At 35.3% G+C, this 22,203-nt stretch overlaps 1 protein-coding gene and 1 non-coding gene across 7 annotated transcripts in view; both read left to right on the forward strand.

Moving 5' to 3' along the window:
• DNM3 (dynamin 3) overlaps positions 1-22,203 on the forward strand; it is a 515,120-nt gene that overhangs the window by 457,445 nt on the left and 35,472 nt on the right. For all 6 annotated transcript variants that reach the window (XM_012765123.2, XM_012765124.2, XM_076000385.1 and 3 more), the window contains one exon: positions 19,240-19,404. In XM_012765123.2, coding sequence (XP_012620577.2) covers positions 19,240-19,404 — 165 coding nt within the window. The remainder of the gene's footprint in view (positions 1-19,239; positions 19,405-22,203) is intronic.
• Positions 6,092-6,198, forward strand: LOC142869763 (U6 spliceosomal RNA). The gene has a single exon (XR_012918331.1). It is a non-coding gene; the product is annotated as a U6 spliceosomal RNA (small nuclear RNA).

Consider the following 22,203-nt stretch of genomic DNA (forward strand, 5'->3'; position numbering starts at 1 on the left):
GAAGGACTATTTTCACAGTCTTTCATGGAAATATTTCTAGACAATTTCTGTGGCTCTTTTCCCTGAGCTCATTTATTTGCTTTTGCTTCAGAACAGAGCATTTTAATGAGCAGTTTTATGAGCCTAACCTGCGTTCTGTAAGCTCCACATGACTGGATTCCTGTTGCACATAACCTTTGCCCTATTTTCCATTAAAACACAAGACTTTTTTATAATCAACTTTATACTATGACCTTGGAGGAAAAAATGCAACAGATACTTTAGTCTACTCTTCAGCCCACTAAAATTAATATCTTTCAAAAATATTTGCTGTTTTCTTGTAGTTTTTAAAATTGCACACATTGACTTTTGATCACCCATTCCTTTCTTTTGTAAGATACTTATATCCTCATCTGTTTCATGCCTTCACCTAGTTCAATATTACCATATTCCTTTGTGTAAATAACTTCTCTAGCTGTCTTTATAATCCATTGAGGCATGTACAAAGACAAGATGAACCCCAAATCATTTGGGGAATGATTTTAAAATTTTTAATTTTAATTAAAAAAATTTTAAACTGCATTTTAAAAAATTAAAATGCATAGTTTTCTGACTTTACTGGATTTTATATATAATAGTGTCGGGAAGTTCCTTCTTACGGCAAAGCTAAATCACCATTTTGACTCCTCTTTGTACTTTAATTCAAAGTAGAACAACTATTTTTCATTTTACACATTTCCTTGATATTTTTGTGTGTAATAACTTTCTTTTCTCTAATCTGAAAAATCTAAATTTTTCTTCCAGGTTCCACTTCCAGTTTTTAATCTGTTTTCTTGATGTCTGCTAAATATTCAAGCTCTTTCTTTCATTTGAACAGTGGAGCCCCAAACAGGATGCATAGACCCCAAAAGGTCCCAGCACTCAGAACAATGGAGCCATTGTAGTGTGGCACACTGGGCTCCCCTCTGGGCCATGCATTCCAGCCATGTTTGCCTTTTAAAACCATACCATGGATTTAAGGTAGTCTGCAGTTCCTTGTAACACCTAGCTCTTTTTATGCCCCACTCACTTCAGCCAATCTGTCCTCATGGTATAATTGTTTACTTTTTCTTCGCAGGACAAGGAGGGCACTCTTTAAAACAGAGCCGAGTAAGTTTAGGGCTAGCGAAAGGAAATCTACTTCACACAGCAGGTTATAAACTTGTAGAACTCATTAGTCCCAAAAGGTGGGACTGGCAGGAAATGTAAATGAATTCAAAAACCCTTTAGCCAAATTTATGAATGAGAGCCATAAATGGCTACTAAGAAAACCGGGGCCATGCCTGACTTTTACAACTGAGGTCAGAGAGCTGGTCCCAGCCCTCCCACAAGACGTCTCTCGAGATCTGCTGGGGTGGCTGACCTTGGGCCTGGCCCATGATGGGACTTCCTGAGCACCCTGCGTCCCTTCTGCACTTGTGCTCGGTCTCGCTGGGTCTCAGAAAGGACCCTCCAAGCCCCAGCTTGGATGGGAATCTTTCTTTTCAAAATAAAGACTAGAAGAAAGCCTGTAGCTTTTCCTTTCCCGGTCAACCATCTGCCTACCACAGTGCCAATTATGACTGTCAGGGAATGGTGACGTCTGTCCAGTGGAAACTAGGTGAGATCACATTTGGATCTTAAAACACAGATACTTTCTTTTATGTCAAGTCAGACTCTTCTTTTTCCTGGGAATTGTCAGGCCTGAGACCATAAATAGCATTTTTATTTCATCCTGTACTCTATCCTCAGTAGAACCTTCAACCACTTAACCCCTTCTGCTTTCCCCAGACCTGTATCTCTTTACTGCAGGGGTTCTCGAACTGGAGCACTTAAAAAAATGCTAATGCTCCAGGTCTCATCCCAGACCAACGAAATCACAATCACTGCGGGTGGGGCCCAGGTTTCAGTACTCTTTAAAATCATCCAGGTGATTTTCCTGGCAGCCAAGTTGAGAACTTTGGCCTGACAGGTTGTATTAGGTTCTCTCCTTACCTGAGCAATCTGCCTGGCATCTCAGTGCTGTCTGTGGCATCATTCTGCAATGACCACCTCCCCGTGTTAAATGTTTATTAGTGATTACGTGACGTTCCCCACACCAGCCAACAATGCTAGGTCTTTTTGCTTTCTCTCTCCTTCCAACTATGAACTTATAGAAGAAAACTTGCTGCAAAATCTGGCCTGTTGAAAATTCATGATACTAAACACTTACAGAACCTTCCCCTCATTCTACTCACCTCTTTGCTGCCTAGCCCAGCACCTGCTCCAAAAATGATCTTCCATCGTATCAGTCCTTCACTTTCCCTGTAGCAGGAAAGTCACCTGTTTGGGAGACTATTGAAGCCAACCGGAAGAATTTGCCCAATACCCTTATCTTCACCTCAGCCGAGCATTCTTCCACCATTCTCTTCTTATCCTTCCTTTAAATCTTTAAGAAGAAAAATTCCACTTCCATTTATTTAATTTAGTACCAACTGTGTGTGATGCATTAAAATACAATGCAAAATACCTTTTAGAATGCAATTAATAATACATGAAAAGAATGCAAATTCTTAAATGATGAGAAATATTTAATAATCTATGAGTGTATAGAAAGGAGAGATCAATTCTGATTAATCTGACCAGGGTGGGTTATCACATAGGTGGTGACATTTAGGCCACATCCTCAATAATGGAAAGATTTTAGCAGTCAGATGTTAGCCAAAAGAGCATTCAAATTCAAGGGGCTATATGGCCAAAGGCACTAGGTTATGATGTGCATAGTTTGACCTGAGAAGAGTGAACAGCCTGGTATGGCTGGAATATGACATGGAAAGTGAATCTTTCTGAATATTTCTCCTTTACCAGTACACTAAATCTCAATATTTTACATCATCTCTGTGCCTCTGGTCTTTTGTCTTCTCTTTTTTTAATTTCGCATATATACATGTCTTCCCTGCCCTAAAAAAAAAAAAAAACAAAAACGTGACCCAATCCTGATCTCTTGATGAATACCATGCCATTTCCTTCATTTCTCTGCCAAACTCACAGTATGACTTATTTTCTTTCCACATTCTCCACCTCACCCTCTTAATCTGGCTTCTGAATTTCCCCCACTCCTATGTGCACTCCCCTCCAGTCCCTGCAGAAAGGCTCCATTAAGGATTCCTACATCAGTCAGACAAAACCCTTGGCCAGTCCTCATTCTGCTTGGCCTCTTAGCAATATCTGGCACTGTTGATAACTGCATTTTTCTAAAAGCTTTTTAATTTAAAATAGCCTGGGATGGTGTGTGATTTTTTAACTCCCCCCACCTCTTTTGCACTCCCCAGTTTCCTTTTCTGGCTCTTGCTCCAGCTCCCTAACTGTAGATATCCCAAAACACTGTCCTCCTCCCTTACTTGTTTCATTCTGTTATTCATTCTTTCACTCTGAAAATATCGCACACACATGAGGCCAGGCACAAAGATAAATTGGGCCTTCTCTGCACACTTACTATTTTTATGCACGTTTTCTGTTCTTATGGCTCCAGTTCCACCTCTGTATGAAAGGTCTCTAAATCTATGTTTTCTGCTGTGACTTCTGAATGCTCATTCTGTGATTCTAGCTGCCGGCAAATATGTCCTTTGCATCTACTCAAACACAATTTACTAAAAAAAATTAATTCGTTTTCTCCATGAAAATCAATTTACCTGCCTCAGTTTATTTGCCACAATTAATGGAATCACCATGTCTATCTTCTGGGCTGGACATGTAAGCATGTTATTTTACTCTTATCTAATAAATTTCATATCTAGTCTATCACTGTTTTCTGATTATTCCTTCTTTAGAATGCCTTTGAGATCGCCTCTTACCTCTCCTTTTTATAGCCACTCACTTGATCCAGACTTGTATCACCTCCCACATAGTTTCCTAACATAGAAGATAATTCATCTCTTTGCTTTCAGTGTCACCCTCCTTAAACAAATTCAGCCTGCAAACAGCTGCCGTACTAATAACCCTAAAACACTGCCTGCGCACATCCTTTCTGGTGATGTTGCAAGCCCACCACATCCCAGCTCATCTCTTTAGCCTAACTCAAGTTCTCCACAATCTGACCACTCATTTCACAATTCAACCATATCTCCTTCTACTCAACATGCTTGTCACCATGCCCTCACCAGTATTTTCCCAAACACATCAAGCCAATTTCTACCTCCATTCTTTTTGTTCTCCTCACCTGGATACCTTCTCCATGTCTGCATGCCCCAGTATAACCAGGTAAAGTCTCACCCATTTTCTTTCTGTAGCCTTGTCTGGCTCCTGAAACCTCTAGAAATCTCTCCTCTCTTGGAAAGCCAATTACCCTTTATCTTACCACTTAGCACTTAATACATGCTATCATTATGTCACATTGTTTTCTGCCTGCCTGTTAATTGGTGCCTTCCCCAAAAGCTGGTAAACTTCTTTGGAGCACAAATTGTGTTATGTCCCTCCCTTTAATCTCCCAGGAAACCTAGTATATTTCTCATAATATGTTAAATGTTTACTATATAGCATAGTTTAACTGTAATAATTATCTATTCTTTAATGAATTGGTTTAGAGCAGGATAGACTCTACAAGTATTACAGAGAATTATGTTTACACTATATATAAAGGGATCATTTTCTGCTCTACAACATTAGTATCATGTCAATTTTGATATAGATACCTTTTCCTAACTTGAAAAGAGTTGGTTAAAGAGTAATCATTGAGCATCCAGATCTAAGTAACAAATTTCAGGAAATATTGGGAGTGGAAGAACACATTAAAACACATTAAATTGCAGGAGATAGAATTAGCCAAATCCAGATGGGGGAGAGGGTGGGAAATGAGCCTATTTAAAGAAAAAAAAAAAAGAAACAAAAAATTACGAGACAAAAAAGGTAGAAGAGAAATCTGTATATTAAGTTAGGCCTAAGAAACATAGCTACCAATCACAGTGTATGGATATAGTTGAATTCTTATTCAAACACATGAACTTAAAAACATTTTTTCCAAAGACAATTGAGGAAGCGTAAACACTATATACATGATAGTATTAAAAATTATTAATATTTTAAATATAATAGTATTGTGGTTATGTTTTCTAAATGTTCTTATCTTTTAGGAATACATATTGAAATATTTACAGGTAAAATTATGTGATGTCTAGAGTTTGCCTTAAAATAATTGAGGAATATAAATGGAACAAGATTGGCCATGTTGTGAATTGTTGAAGTAATGAGTGGAGGTTACTTTATATTCTCTATATTCTGTCTACTTTTTCATATATTTAAAATTTCTCCAATGAAAAGATTCTTAAAAGTAGTCATTGATGTTAAGCAATTTTTGTTAAATATTTTTCATGTGATAATGTTATTGTGGTTATGATTTTTGAAAAGAAACTCTTATCTTTTAGAAATACTAAAATATCAATATATGAAATAATAAAAATGCAGTCATTTTTATTGCATTTTTAAAGATTATAGTAAAATGAGAACACAAAATTTTTAAATTGTCATTAAAAATTTTCATATCCCCAGAAATATATCCACAAACCCCAAGATGAGAAATGATACTGTAGAATTTTACATAAAGCCTGCCCTGTGTTTTAACAGTTTTTACTTAAAGATTGCCCTAGCAAGCAAAACTGTGACTTGCACATCCTTAACTGAGTGCATAGAGAAGAGTAAAAATAACGAATCACTGGGTGTGAGTAATCATAATCCTTAAAGATACAGGATTTGTCATGAATAGTGGCTTTAAACCCCATTTTAGTTATATTCCAGTTAATATTAGCCTCCAGTGAATATGCATAAAGACATACTAAAGCAGACCTAGATTTTAAAAAACAAAACAAAACAAAAATCAACCAAATAAACAACTAAGAAAACCCCACAGGCTTTCCCCAGTATCAGTTTAAATAGAAAATTTAGTCTTAGCCCTCTGAAAATTTTTCAACGAAACACTGATTATTAGTAAATTTATCTGATTTGAAATAAAAGAATGTTGTCTCTGTGCTTAGAAGATTCATGAGCAACCAAATGGCCAATAAGTTAATATCAGAACCCAACTGAAGGTCTAGAAATCCACAAATTAGAAAATTGTTTGTGGGTATTCATATTGGTAGCACCCATACTAAGATTGAAATGATGTGGAGAAGACTAGCATGGCCCCTGCACAAAGATGGTGCACAAATTCAAGGAGCATTCCATATTTCTCTGAATGATAAATTTTAAAAAGATATATATTATAAAAATAATGAAACAAAAAGCTTGGAAAAATTCAGCAAATGAAAAAAAAATACAATTGAAACCTTCAACAATAGACTAGATCAAGCATAAGACAGAATTTTTAAACTTGAAGTTAGGTCTTTTGAAATAACCTAGTCAGACAAAAAGAAAAAAGGATAAAAAAGAAAAAGACTACAGGATATATAGGGCACCATTGTGTGAACAAATTATTCACAGTATGAGAATTTCAGAAGGAGAAGAGATGGAAAAAGGCATAGAAAAACTATTTAATGAAATAATAGATGAAAACTTCCCCTATCTTGGGAGAAATATGGGCATTCATATCCAGGAAGCTCAAAAGTAATATATGTAATTAAAAAATGTCCTCTCTGAGGCACATTATATTCAAACTGTCAAAAGTCAGAGACAAAGATAGAATTCTAAAGATAACAGGAAAAAAGTGTCAAGTCACATATAAGGGAATTGCTATAAGACTAACAGCACATTTCTCAGCAAATACCTTGCAGGCTAGGAAGAAATGGGATGATATATTCAAAGTGCTGACAGAAAAACAAAACAAAACCAAAAAAACCCTTGTCACCTAAGAATACTATACCCAGCAAATCTGTCTTCAGAAATTAAAGAGAAGTAAAGTCTTTCTCAAACAGGCAAAACCTGAGGGAATTTATCACCACTAGACTAGCCCTACGAAAAATGCTTAAAGGAGTCCTACACCTGGAAGCAAAGGACAATAACTATACCATCATAAAAAACACATGAAAGTATAAATCTCACTGATAGAAGAGACACACAAATGAGAAAAAGAAAGGAATCAAATCTCATAATGACAGAAAATCACCAAACTATAATGATAAACAGTAAGAGAGGAAGAAAGAAACAAAGGATATATAAAACAACCAGAAAATAATTAACAAATCACAGGAGTAAGTCCTCACTTAAAGTGAGGACTCGAATATAAATGGATTAAATTCCCCAATTAAAAAATACAGACTGAAAAAAAAATACGGACTGGCTGAATGAATAAAAAACAAGATCCAACTATATGCTGCCTATAGTTTCACCTACAGGTGAAACTCACTTCACCTGTAGAGACACACATAGACTGAAAGGAAAGGGATGAAAAAAAAATATTCCATGCAAACAGAAACCAAAAATGAGCAGGAATATCTATACTTATATTAGGTAAAACAGACTTTAAATCAAAAACTGTCAAAAGAGACAACGCCATTATATAACGATAAAGGGGTCAGTTAACCAAGAGGATTTAACAATTGTGTGTGTGTATATGTGTGTGTGTATTTGTATATATTATATATAATATATGTTTATTTATAATTTGTATATATAAATAAATATATATATAAGTAAATAAACACCAGAGCACCCAGATATATAAAGCAAATATTATTGGATCTAAAGGGAGAGTTAGACCCCAATACAATAATAGTTGGGGTCTTAAACACCCCACTGTCAGCACTGGACAGATCATCTAGACAGAAAATCAACAAAGAAACATTGGTTTTAAACTGCACTATAAGCCAAATGAACCTAACAGACATTTACAGAGCATTTGGTGCAACAGCTGCAGAACACGTATCAGTCTCATCAGCATGTGGAACACTCTCCACCATAGGCCTCATGCAAGGCCACAGAACAAGACTCAACAGATTTTTAAAAATCAAAATTATATCAAGTGTCTTTTCTGACCATAATAGAATAAAACTAGAAATCAATGAGAAGAGGAACTTAGGAAACTGTACAACTACATGGAAATTAAACATGTTCCTGAACAACTAATGGGTCAATGAAAAAATTAAGCAGGGAATTAACAAATTTCTTGAAACAAAAGAACATAGCAACACAGTATACCAAAACCTATGAGATGCAGCAAAAGCAGTACTAAGAACAAAATTTAGGCGATGAATGCCTACATCAAAAAAGTAGAAAGATTTCAAATAAACAACCTCAGGGTATACCTCATGGAACTAGAAAAGCCAGAACAAACCAAACCCAAGGAAAGAAAGGAAAAGAAGGAAAGAAATAATAAAGATCAGAGCAGAAATAAATAAAAATAGAGACTAAAAAAATACAAAAGATAAACAAAATAAAAAGTTGGTTTTTATAAAAGGTAAACAGAATTGACAAACCATTAGACTAGCTAAGAAAAAAGAGAGAAGACCCAAATCAAATAAAAAGCAAACATTATAACTGATATCACAGAAATACCAAGGATCATTAAAGACTATTATGAACAAACTATATGCCAACAAATTGGAAACCCTATAGGAAACCGATAAATTCCTGGATGCACACAACCTACCAAGATTGAAACAGGAAGAAACAGAAAACATGAAAAGGCCAATAATTACTAAAGAGATTGAATCGGTAATAAAAATGTTCCCAACAAAGAAACGCCCAGTACTGGATGGCTTCACTGCTGAATTCTGCCAGACTTTTAAAGAACTAACACCAATTTTTCTTAAACCATTCCAAAAAATTGAAAAGGGGGAATGTTGCCAAACTTATTCCATGAGGCTATCATTACCCTGACACCAAAACCAGATGAAAACATCAAAAAAAGAAAACTACAGACCAATATCCCTGAAGAACAAAGATACAAAAATCCTTAACAAAATATAGCAGACTGCATCCACCAGCACATTAAAAAGATTATACACCATGATCAAGTGGGATTTATCTCAGGGGCACAAGGGTGGTTCAATATATACAAATCAATAAATGTGATACAGCGCATCAACAGAATAAAGGACAAAAAGCATATGATTATCTCAATAGGTGCAGAAAATGTATTTTGTAAAATTCAACATCCCTTCATGATAAAAACTCTCAACAAATTAGGTATAGAAGGAACATAACTCAGAACAGTAAAGGCCATATATGACAAACCCATGGCTAGCATCACACTGAATAGGGAAAAGTTGAAACCTTTTTCTTTAAGAACTGGAATAAGACAATGATGTCTGCTTTCAGCATAGTACAATAATAGCCAGAGCAATTAGACAAAAGAAAGGAATGTGGACAGTCCAAATGATGATGTGCTATGACTGTAACAGACATACTAGGTTTCAAATCCTTGGTACAAAAAAATAATGCAAAATGTCTTATTAATAATTTTTATTTTGATTAATTGATTACATGCTGCATTAGTTTGCTAGGGCTCTCATAACAAATTACCATAGACTAGGTGGCTGTATTGTCTCACAATTCTAGAAGGTGAGTGTGAGATCAAGGTGTCGGCAGGCTTGGTTTCTCCCCTTGGATTGTAGGTGTCCATCTTTTCCCCGCATCTTCATACGGTCCTCCCATGTGTGTGCTTATCTTTATATTTTACCAGTCATATTGGATTAGGGCTCACACAAATGACTTCATTTTAGCTTAATTACCTCTTTAAAACCTCTATCTCCAAATGTGGTCACATTCCGAGGTAGTGGGGGTTAGGGCTTCAACGTATGAATTGGGTGAGGGGATACAACTCAGCCCATAACACATGTCAAAATGATAATTTTGGGATATATTTGGCTACATAACAAATAATAACACTATTAAACTAAATACAATATATATACAATAAATATACAATAATACAAATATACAAATACAATATATATACAATAAATATAAACTAATAACACTATTAAAATGAGTTTCAATTTTTCCTTTCTTAATGTGGCCTACCAGAGATGTGGCTTATATTATATTTGTATTGGACAGCACTGGATTTTATTTCTCTGGGATGCTAAAACACTCTACCATCACCTGTTGGAAGAGTAAGAAAATGTTCTCATTTGCAAAAAGCTTGTCATTTTCTACTTAATTTCCCTTTTAGTACTCAGTTTATTGAGGTATTGCTAATGAGCAGAAACAGTGACATGACATATGAAGAGGATTAAATGTGCACAAGGAAAATTAGATCAGAGTTCTGTTTGGATCTTACTGTCTCTAGCACATTAGGTACATCTCTCTGCTTTAATATCTTCTTTCTGAAAAAAAGAATAATAATGGCCAACGTTTATTGAATATTATTATGTGCCAGGCTCTCCTCTCAATTGCTACACTAGTAATTTATTTAAACCACACAACCACCCTTTGAAGGGTAATAATTATTGTAGGTAGTAGGTGTTACTCTATTTGACAGAAACTGAAGCACACAGAGGTTAATTAACCTTCCCAAGATTCCAGAGTTAGTAAGTGGCAGAACCAACTGGTCTAACTCCATGCCACCATGACTTAATCCTCTCTGTACTTCTGTCTCAAAAGATTGTTGTGAAGATCTAATGAGAAGGTATATGTGAAGGCATTTAAAAATTAGTAACTGTTAACTATTTTCTTTGTCTGCCTTCCTGGAAATATTTTAGATAAGGCTATTGTTTTTCTCCTTTCACCAGCAAATGTATATGTCTTCCTTAAGAACCTGATAATTTCAGAGCTAAAAGAAGTGAATATATCTGTGGGTTTGACACACTATTGAATCACAGAATCTTCGGAAAGAACTCTCAGAAGCCATCAGTTCTAGCCCCCCTTATCAAACTGGCTGATGCTCTCTTCGTTTTCCCAGCACGTCTGGCAGGCTTTGCTTGAATTCTTTTAGTGAAGTGGCACCCCTTAGACATGTGCCATTTCTAAACAGTTCTGACTGAAACGCACCTTCCCGTTCTTACAGTCACAGAATGTCAGGGCCGAAAGGGCCTCTGAAGATCATCAGTGTTCTTCGGCCAAGAGGGGTAAAGGATCTAATACATTTGTCATAATAAACTCATAATATTTATTAGTAGGATCGTAACCCAATTTCTTTCTCTGACGTAGAAAACACCCCCAAGAAAAGAGAGTCTGTCGGCCAGGGATCCTTTGAATTCTTTTTTTGAACCCAAGCTCATAATTATGAATTTTGTACACTCAGATGTCACTTATGTCATTTACACCATTTGTCTCAAATAATAAAGATGGTTAACTTCGCTTCAGCACTTAATCTATGTGTGGCTCTGTGATAAGTGCCTTCTCAGCATTATCGCATTTGGTGCTATCTCACCTGCCCCACCCTATATAAGATACGAGGTGTTAAAATAACCCCCGCCTGCAGGCCCAGAAATTAAGGCCTAGAGAAGCAAAGTAACTTCTTAACTTTGACTTCACTAAAATCACAAAGCCAATTAGTGGCAGAGCCAAGAAATACATATAAGTCATTTGATTCCACAGTTCATAATCATAATCACTGTACTAAATTTCCCTCAAATGAAAGTAGATTGGGCATTTGGAGTATTCTGCCTGAGTCAGGTGGGTTTTATAAAACATATTTGATGAATTCTGCAAATGTGTGTTTGATCTATGGGTTTTCCTTATAGATTCTTTGATTTGTCAATTCTACAGACTTGGTGGAATATGCTATTCATGGTAATAGGGAAAATATAATTAAATTTGACAAGCGTTCTATTGAGATGATAAGAATTACTATCTGGAATTATTTTATTTATTTATTTTGAGTCTTTTCTGACTTTAATCAAACATACCACGTTGATATTATGCGAAGTTATCATTATGAGCCCTCTAAAAATAGGTGTCATGCCCTTTCTATTTTATGCATATTCCCAGATATTTTATAAATTATTAAGGAATATTGATAGAAATTATATTGAATTAGATGGATAATATTGTCACATCACTTTGTGATTCATTTAGCCACCAATGCAGGATGAAATTTTATGATGAGAATTTTTAAGAAAGCCACTGTATTAAATTTTACATTTAACCAAAACCTCTTTAATTCAGAAATCATTACATCTATTTTATTTCAAAGCAGTTTATATGGATTGAATAAACATAAACAATTGGCAAAGGGAAAATTATAGTATTTGCTAATAATAATTTTAGGAATTCCAAAGCCATGGTTAGGAAAAAAGAGATATTTGGAAGGAAATGTAAAAACATGAAGTAATACTTTCTTAGCAACACTTGTCTCTTTCTAAAGATACTTTGTTGCTTTGTAAAGAAACATCTTGGTCATAAATATCATTATTTAGAATTATAAATTCATTAATGCTTTTTAGTAGTTGAAACCCTATTTCTGTTCCTAAACTACTTTAAAAATTGTCTAGAGGAAGAAAGCTTTTAAAAACCAACATCAACCTTTTCTCTTATACCTCAAGTCATACTTATGATTCTTACTAATACAGCCCTCAGGACAACCTCATGTACTGCAAGTTTTAAAATTGCACAGAATTGTTTCAAATAATAATTGCATCTTTTTATGAAATTGGCCTTAGAATAGTTTTAATTTTATTTTAAATGGGACTATTATTTGCTGTTTTTTAAGCAACTTATGTTGCCTTAATGTTACCTTTCTTAGTTTCTGCTACTTCATGAGAAGTAGACAAATCTGACAGCCAAAGCAAGAGGAGCAAAACAAAACACTGGGAGTAAGAGGAGGTGAAGACAGTTTTGTTTTCTGTACTTTACATCCTCCATATTGTCAAGCAGGCATCTCTCTCTCTCTCTCTCTCTGTCTCTCTCTGTCTGTCTCTCTCTCTCTCTCTCTCTCTCTGTCTCTGTCTGTCTGTCTGTCTGTCTGTCTCTCTTTCTCTCTCTCTCTCTCTCTCTCTCTTTCAGAAGAAGGATAGAGAGAAGTAATAAGAAGAAAATAAACTCCAGACCCAATGGTCAGTACTCTTAGGACATAGATCTTTTCCCAATCAGTCTTATTCTCAATATCAGTAGTTTAAGCATCCTTCATATACTTTTTGTATACCATCTTCATAAATTATTTTTTCTGTAAACTAAAAGTTTGGCTAAATTGAGACAAGCTCCTTTGAATTTATTTTATTTCTTAATTGAGTGTGAGTATTTACAGAGACAGAAGAAGTTCTGTTTTTGGCAACTTTGGAAGTAGCTCTTCACCTTTGGGACATGTATTACTACATGCTGGCTGTTTGGTGGCCCTGTCAGACGTGGTCCACTGACATCATCACATATGTTCTATCTTTAAATATTAGAAACAAGATAGTTGTAATAGCCCAACCTGGCAAATGCCTTCTGACTTTACTTGTCTCTCTCCTATTAACATAAATGAATCCAAACGTTCTAAGATGGCTTTTAGGTTGTTTTTGTTTTTGTTTTTAATCTGGATCACCTGGTAAGGCCATTGGGCCCCAGAATGTCTGAGAAAGGTGCACTTATGAATTCCACAGGTAGGAATGGCTGAAAAAGTTTATCGTGAGGCCTTTGGGGGATTCTACAGTTGAATGTAGGTGATAGCTTTATCAACTACAGTACAGTGTTTAGTGGATCTCAGGGAAATGTAAAACCCTTGATTATAGCTGTATTTTTTAAAGCATCATCATTTTACCCCTAAAAGAAATAATTCTACCTACAGTGTTTTACCATTGCATGGTTTTTTTTATAATGCATTGCATTCTTTTTCTTTTGTTTTCTACTAAGAAGTTGCTGCATGTAAAGCATTATAATTATTGAACTTTGAAAGATTATCTACCTCATAATTTAAGAAAGAAGGAAATAAGACCAACTGCACACCTATGCTGTTATTTTGCTACGTAGTTTATCTGTTATGACCTCCCATGCTGCTTTCATAATACTTGAATTTTATTGCCCCTGCTTTCTCCAGAACTTTATTAACTTTTCTGTAGCACATCTATACCCATTCATATAAATGTGTTTAAAGAACAAAACAATTGACAGATTCTGCTTTACAATATTTATGATTTTCTTTCATACTTTTGCCCATTTTTCAATCTTTATAATAAGACCTGGTTTTTTATTGTTATAGACCTTATAACCCCATTAATACTCTGATTCTGAAATGAATGAGCTTTAAGAATGTCTGCTAAACAAATAGTATAATGGATGTAACACTATAAAATTTCCATACAGTTATGCATTTTTAGGTAATGAAAGTAGAATTCCTAAAGCATATATTACTCTTGTGTCATTTTTCCCCGTAGTCTCTAGGTGTTATCATCTTACAAATGAAACCACTGGGATTTTTCTTGTGATTGTAATATTTGATTGCTTGAATATATAAACACTGTGATAAACTGATGTTACAGAATTAGCAGCAGCAAAGGAATCACTCTGAATCATGACATAATGAAGAATTGTTTTATGTCTATAAGGCATTTCTCATGGGACTACATTTGGTCATCCTAGTAGCATTTGGGAAAAACACATATTTTTATCTCACAGTATTTGTAGATTACTTTTGATGGTGGGGTGAGCCCTAACTATGTCCTTCTGGCCTCATCAAATTAGAAGTGAATGTTTGGGAGTGGAGAAAGATTTTTAGTGAAAACATTCTCAATAATGTGGGGCTGGAAAATTCAAAGGCGTATTACCATGGTAACACTGTCTTTATAATTATGAGCTGATTCACTAAAAAAAGTTAAATAACATTTTTTATTCTTTGTTTAAGGTAGTAGAGAATTATATAATAATAATAGTTGCTTAAAAGGGAGCATAAGCATTGGTTATCTGGAGAAATCACTTGTATATATCTATAGAGTATTGGCCAATACCCCCATGGGTGAGAAAAGACATAGCAACACATCCTGCCCCCTTAGCTCTATGGGATTTTTATGTTTATCTACTGCCAGGACACTTTCCATTTGTATTATTCTACTTTTAAAGAATTGAAGTCACCAACCTCATTTAGATGGATGGTTTCAATGGTCTTTAAATAAACCTATGACATAATCAAATAAGAGATTTAAGGAAAGGGAAAAGATAAAAACAAAACTCATGAAAAATAGACATTCAAGTCAAGCCCAGAGCTTCTATAATAGATATTTCAAGATCTGGTGAGAATAATTTCTAATTCAACACTTTCATTCCCTCACCTGTTAAAGTAATAAGACTTTGAAAAGAAAGCTTTTAAATTAAAATTTTATAAAGCAGCCTGTTTCTTAAATACTGTGCAAATAATTTCTTAAGAAAGAAAGTTATAGTAATTTTTATAAACAACTTCTTCACATTTACAATGCTAGGTTTTTTATTGTTTAAATTGAATTAGATTTCTCAAAAGGTATTTAGAAAAAAAATTGCGTTAAGAAGGCCTGTCTATTGTATTTTTCAGATGAAAGCTGGTTTCTACAACATTATTCACATTTTGTAAACAGCATCACTGAACCTGCACATAAAAGGTTAAATGTTTGCAGACCATTCTTTTTTGCCTCAAAGATCAGAGACAAATTACTATTTTTATTTTACATTCCCTTGATGAGGATAATGATAAACAGCTGTCACTTCAGTGCTTCGACTGCAAAGAATCCTATTGCAATGCTATAATTTAAACAAAGAGAAAATACATAGTCATACACAGTATGCATACACAAAAAAGCACGCTAGAAAATTTGGTTAGAACTGGGGTTAGAGAAAAGGGAGCGTTTGCTCTCTGCAATTACTCAGTTAAAAGAAAAATTCCATCTATATACATTTTTTCCCATTCATCTTAGACATACTGGCAGGGGCAATTACTGTTTCTATCTAAAATCAGAAAATAAATCAAATTTGCATTTTGAATTCTGTGACTCCCCATCATGTCCACCGTACTATCAGAATAGTTAAGATTTGCATGCAAGCATGTGTCTATCCGTGTTTCCAAAAGCTAAAGAGAATTTTAAATTGTTTTACTGGTTATTTTGGAATGCCTCTATTTTTTTCTTTCAATGTTGAGAATTAAACCAGTGTTCTCTGTTCACTCTCATGCTTTGCTTTTTAATTGCATCTGGTTTAAAAAGTGAAAGTCAATGTCTTTTGCATATTTTGATATGCAAAAATGTACAACAATGCTAAATGTTAAGAATGGTATACAATGGGAAATTTCATCTACATGAAAATGTGGATGATGACATAATTTTCATGGTATTTCATATTCCTGGAGGTTCATTTAATATGCTATTTATTTAGCCTTTCTCTTTTAGCTAAATAATTTTTTATAAATACCAGTACTTTAAAGATTATTTTTTTGTAGAAATTTTTTTATGCTTATTGTTTTATCTACAAAACTAACTTGATATATTATGGATGTTTCATAATACTTTCAGTTTTTTGTACCTAAGGAAAAAAATAAATTAGTTTAAAATCACATTCATCTATTTATTGAACAAATTTCAGCTCTCAGAGCCTCAACATGTTCTTCTATAGGTTGACAATAACCATGCCCTAAGGTTGTGGTGCAGATCTTCTATATAAAATGCTTAGCACATTAACTGGAACACAGTAAGGGCTCAATAAATGTTCCGGGGAGGAGGTAAATAGTAGGTTGATTCTGAAATGCCATCACCTCCTACTGATAAATACAATAGCAAAATCCAAAATTAGTTTAGACCAGAGAGACAAACTGCATTATACTATATTCAAATCGGAGGTTTATATTACTTTTTGTAGATGTTTTCTTCACAAAGCTGTAGGTTGTCTGTTCTCGTTTATATACATTAATTCCATAATCATTTTATCATCCTCATTATCAAGTAGTAGTAGATCCTAACTCATCAACTTGGCGTTTCTCTAGTCTCTGGTGTTCTCTAACAAGTAGGCATTCCTGGAGACCCTGAAATGCACTGGGATGGCTTCCTTGACTTTGGTAAACCCAGTTGCAGTATAACTCCTCCTCCTTTCCTTCTTCCTCCTGTGCACCAAGCTCTGTGCTAGGTGCTGAAAAGGAGAGATAAACAAGATCCTGGAGTCCAGTGGAGAGAGGAGCTTAAAACTAAGCTGGATGTTAAATGCGCGAGCACAGGCACAGTTGAAGTGTAGAAGGAGTGGCGGGGCCCCATGGCCATCAGGAGCTTGTCTAGGAGAGTGGATGGTGGAGCAGGGCTGTGGAAGATGAGAGGCCTTCGCAGGTGGGCAAAGAGTGGTGGGAGGAGGGGGTTCCAAGCAAGGGGAATAGCTTGCTGAAAACATGGAGGGATATGTATGTGTGTGTACATCCCTATATATACATTTATACACATATACATAAATATACACACATGCGGTTTGGCATTTTTATATTGCTTAAGTTGAAAATGTTTTATGTTCAAATTTTTCATCTTAAATTTTCATAATGTATGTTAAGAGTCAAGCAACTCTCTCGTATTCCATGAATATGCAGAAAGGAAGGAAAGAAATTAACATTTGTTGAGTACCTGTAAGGTCCTCTGCCAGGTCATTTTATATACATCATCTCATTTAGCTGCCACAGGTTTTCCAAGTAAGCATATCCCCATTTTAAAGATGAAGAATCTGAGTCTCAGTCACATTAGGAAACGAAAGTGTGGTCACACAACCAGTATGATAGAGCCTGAATTTGAACCTAAAGTTTTCACATTCAAATACAGTATCTTTAAAACGTCATAGCAATTACTACTGACTGAATTTTGGTGCGGTGTGGAATGCATCTACAGACTTAGAGTGGTCTTTATGCCCCAGAAAGAAGTCTGGAAACATGGTTGGTTTTTTTCGCTGTTGTGGCTGGCTGACCTTTGCACTCTCATTTTACCACTTTGTGGCCTTAGCCTGTTATCTGTTTATCTCAGCTCCTATTGTGCCTACATCACAAACAAATGATAAAAATAAAGAACTGCATACGATTTTATTAAATTCCTTTTTTCAGTGACCAAAAACCATTTTAAAAGAAACAGTATAGAGGAACAACTGTCATTTCTGAAACTTCCAGCCAACTAGCTTGCTGTTGTAGCAGTAAGATGCCTCAGAAATATTCTCACACATGGGGTCATACTCTCAGGATTGGAAAATGAATTGGGGATATATTATTTTAAAGTGTTTTTTCAAACATAAGATATTTCCGATTGCGAGAAGTCTGTATAAATGATTAGAACCAGTTACTATCTTTGTTATTGTTGATTTTGTGACTTATCAATATGCCTTTCCCACATGCATACTGGTTCAAAGGAGAGGCTTGTCGTTTATAGACCAGCCGAGCTATTTAGCACAGTGCTTTGCCTAGAACTGATTGAAAGATTGAAACCCTGGAAGATCAAAGTACGTACATTTCCAAAGAAAAGTACTTCACATCCACATTGGAAGCAATAAATTATTTCTCCCTTCTACATTCATAATTAAATCTTTCCAAATGCTAGAAAGTAGCCAGACCACTAACAATATCTGTATCATGTTCTAGGGTTTAGATGGTTCAACCTGACTTGAAATGGAGACCATTTGTTCTAAATTGATTTCAATGCCAAGCCAATAGGTCAGCCCTTAATGATGAAGATGCCATTCCAACCCAGCCTCTGGTGGATAAGCCAAAATTAATTAACTCAAGTTCCATAGTATAGAAAACAGATGCTTCTCTTGTGTTGTACAAATAAATTCTTTGTGTACGGATATGTTCTGTTTTATTCAAAGAATAACAAGTTGGAAGTTAAAATTATAAGTTTTTCACAATGGAGCCAGCCTTTAGTAGTGATGACAGAGGCATGAATTTACGTAAGAAATTCCAGCAAGTGCATGGAAGAATAAATTATTGTCTGTATCTCTTACTTGGCTTCAGGCCAGCCTCAGAAATTTAGCCTTGAATATGGGTTGATCCAAATGTTGATCCATTCCAGAGCAGATGTAGATGGGCCAGAGCAACACCAAGGTTATTTCTAATCCATAGAATCCCCAGAGGCTCATAGGTTTACATCTGCATCATATATTTGGATTCAGTTCTTTGGCCAGCTTGCAAATGGTTTAAGATTATATTGTTCTCTAGAGGTATGTTGTTAGGTACACTGTTTATTTGGTTATTCATCTCGACATTCATTCAGAATTAGAATTCTTGTTTTCCTAGAATGTGGCAGGCTAAAAGTAGAATAATAACTGCAGGGCTCTGATCTCTTTTCAGAACTAATGGGTGGGAGATAAGATAAAAGATGTTACCAACTCGTAGTACAAACTCCAAATATGCAAAGCAGAAATTGATCATCTGATAATGTCTGGTATTTTATTTTCTTCTGAGTGAATGAGATAATCCATGTTTTGTTTCTTTTCTGTTAGACCGAAAATGATGAGAATGGCCAAGCAGAAAACTTTTCCATGGACCCACAATTGGAGAGACAAGTGGAGACCATTCGCAACCTCGTAGACTCCTATATGTCTATTATCAACAAATGCATCCGAGATCTAATTCCAAAAACGATAATGCACCTTATGATCAATAATGTAAGTGATTATAAACTGTCTCCCTTTGATTTCTAATGCATCCTAGTGTGGAAATTTCACACATTCTCTTCAGACGTTTGTGATATTTTCTGGGTAGATAATATACCTATTACCAGGTTCATCATTTTCCCTTACAAGTGGTAAGTGACTGACAAGTGCAAGAGAATTTAGGAAATGAAACTTAAAACTTCTAGCTATAGTACTGAGGTATTCCCATTTGGCTGTCTTCTAGAAGGGTGTGAATTTGCTCACAATAAACTAGAGCAAAAACATCATAGTCATGGTCATGGTATAAATTAATTGCAAAGCCAGCAATAAAACCAGGTGCCCTGACTCCTAGACCTTGAGATTAAAGGCAAAGGATATATTTGTTCCTACACACACACACACACACACAATATGTTAATATGATTCTTTTCAGCTTCTAAAAACTATGGGATAATATTTAACCTGAGAAAGGGCTTCTTGCTTTATCCCCTGGGATACAAAGTCAGTGAACTTTGTTTTCTAAGGTAAGAATGATATAATGTCAGATCTCAAAAGTATTCTGCTAGACTAGCCAACAATGGATTCATATTGTCTAGAAACTCTCACTTTTTATGGTTATTTATAGTAGTCAGGATATGATACTTTAATTATGTGGTCTGGTTTAGTTCTTTTGGTAGTTAACTTTTAAAAGTAAAAATAATACCACAAGTTATTTAATATTTGAGAAATTGTCTTTTAGATAAGTTATAATGAGGTGTTTTATAGTAGGCTTTTCTGAATCTTGACAAGTGAGACACCAACAGTTTTATTCCTAGTTATCTTCTAAGTACCTATTTTTATTTAAATCAAGGACATATCATGAGCATTGCTTGTAAGAAATAAAAATTAGATGACAAAGTAGTGAAAAGAGCCCCAAAGTAGAATTTAGGAGAAACCGGGTTCTACAACCTGGTTCTACTACAGACTCTGTTGACCTAAGTCGGGTCACTTAACTTCTGTGTGTCTGTTCCCTCCATATGTAGAATCATGGTACATTTATCTGACTTAGGGATTTGTTCCAGAAGACAGTATATAAGAAAGTACTATAAAAAAAAATAATTGTAAGAAATTAATATGGCTGCCTATTTAAGAACTCTAAATAGCCCTATCCATATTTCAAGATTTATTTCAAAACTTTATTTCTAAATGTGGCAGTCCATTCATTGTCCATGATCCCTGCATTCCTTGACTGTAAGAAACCTCAAGCGCTCATGTGAATAATCTTGTTTTTCACTTACTCTATGGTCATACACGTTTTGTGCATTCAGACAAGGTTAGCAGGATGCTTTGAAGTCTCAGCAGCAGGTAAGCAATAAATCGGGAATGTGGAGACTGAGTTTTATTCTTAAGCTTGACCACTGGCCTGCTGCGTGACCTGAGGCAAGTCATTGTGCCCCTCTGAGTTGAAGTCAGTCACTTCTAAAGCTACAGTCAGAACACCAAGGTACCACGCAGAACTGTCAGAGATCATAATAAATGTGGCCGTAAGGCATTTAGAAAAATAGAAAGTACTAAACAAATAGTCTGCGTATTTAAAAAATTACCCTCTTAACTTCACTTAAATGAATTCAGGTTGTTTTGTGTGGTATATCCAGGCACTTGCTTATTTAAACATTTTCCTGATTAAGGATCATTTATCTTTTCACTGTTTTACCAAGAGTCATTAGTGCTGCCATCAGTTCAAACGCTGCTTTGCTCTGCACTATATTAAATCATCAGCACAGGAAATAGCACTTCCTGCCTGTAGCTGTGAGGAGTAGCTTGACACAAATTAGAAGAAAAAGAACCTATTGCAAATCTATCCTACTTTCACCTTCTCAAGAAACACGCACGTACACACACAGGCGCACGCAGAAACGCAGAGGTAATTTCTCTCACTCCTCACTGGTCTGTTTAATTGCTTTCTGAACTGGCTAAACCCCCACCCACAGGATATTATCCTTGGAGGTAAAGCTCTGCTAGTTGTCTTGAGAGAGGCCTCACATACGAGTCATGAGAAAGGGGACTTCAATTGAGACCTGATCTCCAAGGTCAAACCTTGAAGCAGAAACTAATAGGATTGTGAAGAAGGCAAATGTATCATGTAATACTGAATTCCTGAGAAATTATGGTTATCTTTTTTAAAATGTAACTTTTTGTATCTATCAGAAACTAGTGTTACATATCTAAAATGACTGCTTTTCCTAAGTATTATTTTATGTGCTTTTTGAAACTATATATATAGAAGGTGCAGTTTTATATATAACATATTAATATTACATAATTTAAGGTTGTATATAATTCTATATATGTAAGAATAGATATCCCTTTTTTAAAATGTGTTCCTATTCTTGTGGCATCTCGTTGTACAGAGTGCCCAAGGCCTTTCTGTTCATTACAGAAGTGCCCTGTTGAGCATAAGGAAATGTGCTCTCGGATGCAGTGACAGCCGGCACTCTGCCATGTGTGTGTGTTGACTTTTTAATTTGATCTAAAGTGAAGAGATCTTCAAGTGAGAGAATCAAAATCACAACTAGAAAACTAATAGACTCCTAATTCTAAATTCCATCCACTTAACCCTGTTGCTTCTATAAATGGGTCTGGGTGAAAAAGCTAAGTATTCCTCCAGAACCAATACCTGCCTAAAATGGGGTCCTCTAGTTCTTCCTGGTCGGTGGAAAGCAATGCTGTGGCCTTTTCTCTTTGAAATGGGAATGGCTACTCAGCCTGCTGAAAAAGAATATGTCTCAGACAACTTTCATAAAGTTCAGAATTTGGTGGGCAGTTTCCTTT

Source organism: Microcebus murinus, chromosome 2, assembly GCF_040939455.1.
Source record: "Microcebus murinus isolate Inina chromosome 2, M.murinus_Inina_mat1.0, whole genome shotgun sequence".
NCBI classification, from domain to species: domain Eukaryota; kingdom Metazoa; phylum Chordata; class Mammalia; order Primates; family Cheirogaleidae; genus Microcebus; species Microcebus murinus.